The following is a 3,001-nucleotide window of genomic DNA, read 5'->3' on the forward strand; positions in this document are numbered from 1 at the left end:
TGGTATAAATTAGAACAAACTTGGTTAAAATTTTAGAACTAACTTGTTATAAAATAGAACTAACTTGGTATAAATGAGATATAACATGGTATAAATTAGGTTTATAACGTGGTTTAAATTAGAACTAACATAAATTAGATATAACGTGGTATAAATTAGATATAACGTGTAATAAAATAGAACTAACAAGCCATCACACGCTACAGACTTGAACTAACACTGTGCAGAATAGAACTAACACTGTGCAGATTAGAACTAACACTCTACAGAATAGAACTAACACTGTGCAGATTAGAACTAACACTCTACAGAATAGAACTAACACTGTGCAGATTAGAACTAACACTCTACAGAATAGAACTAACACTGTGCAGATTAGAACTAACACTCTACAGAATAGAACTAACACTGTGCAGATTAGAACTAACACTCTACAGAATAGAACTAACACTGTGCAGATTAGAACTAACACTCTACAGAATAGAACTAACACTGTGCAGATTAGAACTAACACTCTACAGAATAGAACTAACACTGTGCAGATTAGAACTAACACTCTACAGAATAGAACTAACACTGTGCAGATTAGAACTAACACTCTACAGAATAGAACTAACACTGTGCAGATTAGAACTAACACTCTACAGAATAGAACTAACACTGTGCAGATTAGAACTAACACTCTACAGAATAGAACTAACACAGTGTTAGTTCTATTCTGTAGAGTGTTAGTTCTATTCTGCAGCGTGTTAGTTCTAATCTGTCTGTAGCGTGTGAGTTCTAATCTGCAGATTAGAACTAACACTCTACAGAACGGAACTAACACTGTGCAGATTAGAACTAACACGCTACAGAATAGAACTAACATAGAATAAGTTAGAACTAACAATGCATAGGTACGAATTAGAATGAAACAAGATCAGTAAAATATGGAACTTACACACAATAGTGTCATGCAACCTGGGACATATGCGACCTTTTGCTTCTTCTTTCCCTCCAAAGCAACTCCAATGCCCCTGATAATTTCATTATAAAAGAACGGGGCCCATGCAACAGAATTGACCCTCTGAATGCTATCCAGGTATCTGAGTAAGGGTCTAGGGATACCTTCCCCTGCTATGGGACTCCATATCATAGAGCATTGGTACAAAATTTGTAGCAGAGCAAAATCCTCGATATCCCGCTTTTTGGTAGATTCAACAAGCCGTTCAAGTAGCCCTTCAAGATGTTTACGTTGGCTGGTTTCTGATTTTTTTAACTTCTTACCCTCTTCAGAAATGAAAAGCTTAGCGAAGTATTCCAGCCATATTCTGCTTCTTGAGTCCCTATTGTTCCTTATGTCCTCCCCATAAATTGGGAAATAAGTATGGTTGTGGACCCATTGCAAATCAAAACTAACATTTTTCATACCCCCACTTTTTGAATCAGGTATACAAAAGGTGTTATTATCTCTATCGAAAAAGCTCAGCAGCAGCTCAAGGGTGGGCCGATCAGCCGCAGGAGCCCCAAACAAAATGTAGTGCTGAAATATAGAACCGCAGTATGCATCCCTATGCCACTGACGGATCTTCGGGGCAAGGCGCTTCATAAATGCCCAATAAGCCCCGATATTGGCCGTTAACCTTAGTGTTTCTGCTGAGCCTGTTAGAGCAATTTTTTTCCTGCAAAAAATTTTCGAATTTGTACGTTCAATAAGACATATGAAACAATATTAGACCTAGCACTAACGGGAACAAAATAGAGCTAACACGTAATATTATAGAACTAACATTGGACTCATATTAGAACTAACATTGGACTTAAACTAGATCTAACGTTGGTATAAATTTAGAACTAACATTGGACAAAGCCTAGAACTAACAATATTGGGTTAATCTGCATTGTCTCTTCGCAGTATAACATAAGCCTAGAACTAACAATATTGGGTTAATCTGCATTGTCTGTTCGCAGTATAACATAACACTTACTGTTTTTTTGAGGGGGGTTCGTTGGTACGACCAGCCATTGTCGTCCTCCTTTTCTGGTCTCGCCATTGTAATGCCTCCTTTTGCATTTCGATTAGGGTTTTCGTAGCTTCCGTAGCTTCCTCCGTGCTGCCACCCGCAGATGAAGCGCCTTTTCTTTCCAACTCGGCTCGGTGCCCGACCTCGTAGTCGTTACTGGATTTTTCCGTAGACGACGACATTTTTCCGGCGAAAACCCTAGAAACGTTGAAATTCGTACAGAAATTAGGAAGATGAAGAGTTCTTGATGACGGTGCTAGGTGGAAGAGAGAGAAAGAGAGGGAGAGTACTTGTAAAGGTGAGGGGCACATTAACCCAGCTCAGTCCCATCAGAGGGCAAGATAGTAACTTCCGCTGGGCTTTTTCTGAAAAGAGTCAATTCGGGGCCTCGTCGCAAATACTATGCGTATTTGGGGCTATTCCACATGGGGCAAAGTACAGGGGGGCTATTCACACGAAGTTCCCACTTTTGGGGCCTGGACACATTTTTCCCTTTGATTTTTATGTCGAAATGTTTTTCCTACAGTTTACTATTGGTCTCTTGATTCACATATAAGTTACCGTTTGTTCCTAACCTTTTCTCCTATTTCTGATCTAATTTTCTTAATGTTTACTATTATCATCATAGGTTTCATTCTTTTGAATTTGCCTACATATTTGGTAATTTTTATTTTCAAAAATAAGTTGATTGTATTTTCTACTTTTAGGATGACAAGCCATCTAGCGATAAAAAATACTAGGTCCTATATAATGCAGATCAAGGGCCAAACAGTTAACTAGAAATGGATTTGCTGCTTTACTTAGGAGCGTATATATAATATGACTATAGATGCAAGGCTATCTTGAATTTCGTATGTAATTATTAATATTCTTCATTGTGATGCTCGGACCTCTGGTGATGATATAACTCAAATATATCTAGCCTTACGTTTTAAAGTTTGTACAAATAGTGATACTTATATTTGTTTGAGCTGTAGCTACCAAAATGTGATTATCAA

At 37.9% G+C, this 3,001-nt stretch overlaps 1 protein-coding gene across 1 annotated transcript; it reads right to left on the reverse strand.

The window, feature by feature from the left end:
• Positions 751 to 2,115, reverse strand: LOC109832251. The gene is made up of 2 exons (XM_020399677.1): positions 1,968 to 2,115; positions 751 to 1,661 (listed from the first exon to the last, which is right to left on the reverse strand). The coding sequence occupies exons 1-2, from the start codon at positions 2,051 to 2,053 to the stop codon at positions 920 to 922; spliced, it is 828 nt and encodes a 275-aa protein (XP_020255266.1). The 5' UTR covers positions 2,054 to 2,115; the 3' UTR covers positions 751 to 919.

Source organism: Asparagus officinalis, chromosome 3 (genome assembly GCF_001876935.1).
Source record: "Asparagus officinalis chromosome 3, Aspof.V1, whole genome shotgun sequence".
Taxonomy (NCBI): Eukaryota; Viridiplantae; Streptophyta; class Magnoliopsida; order Asparagales; family Asparagaceae; genus Asparagus; species Asparagus officinalis.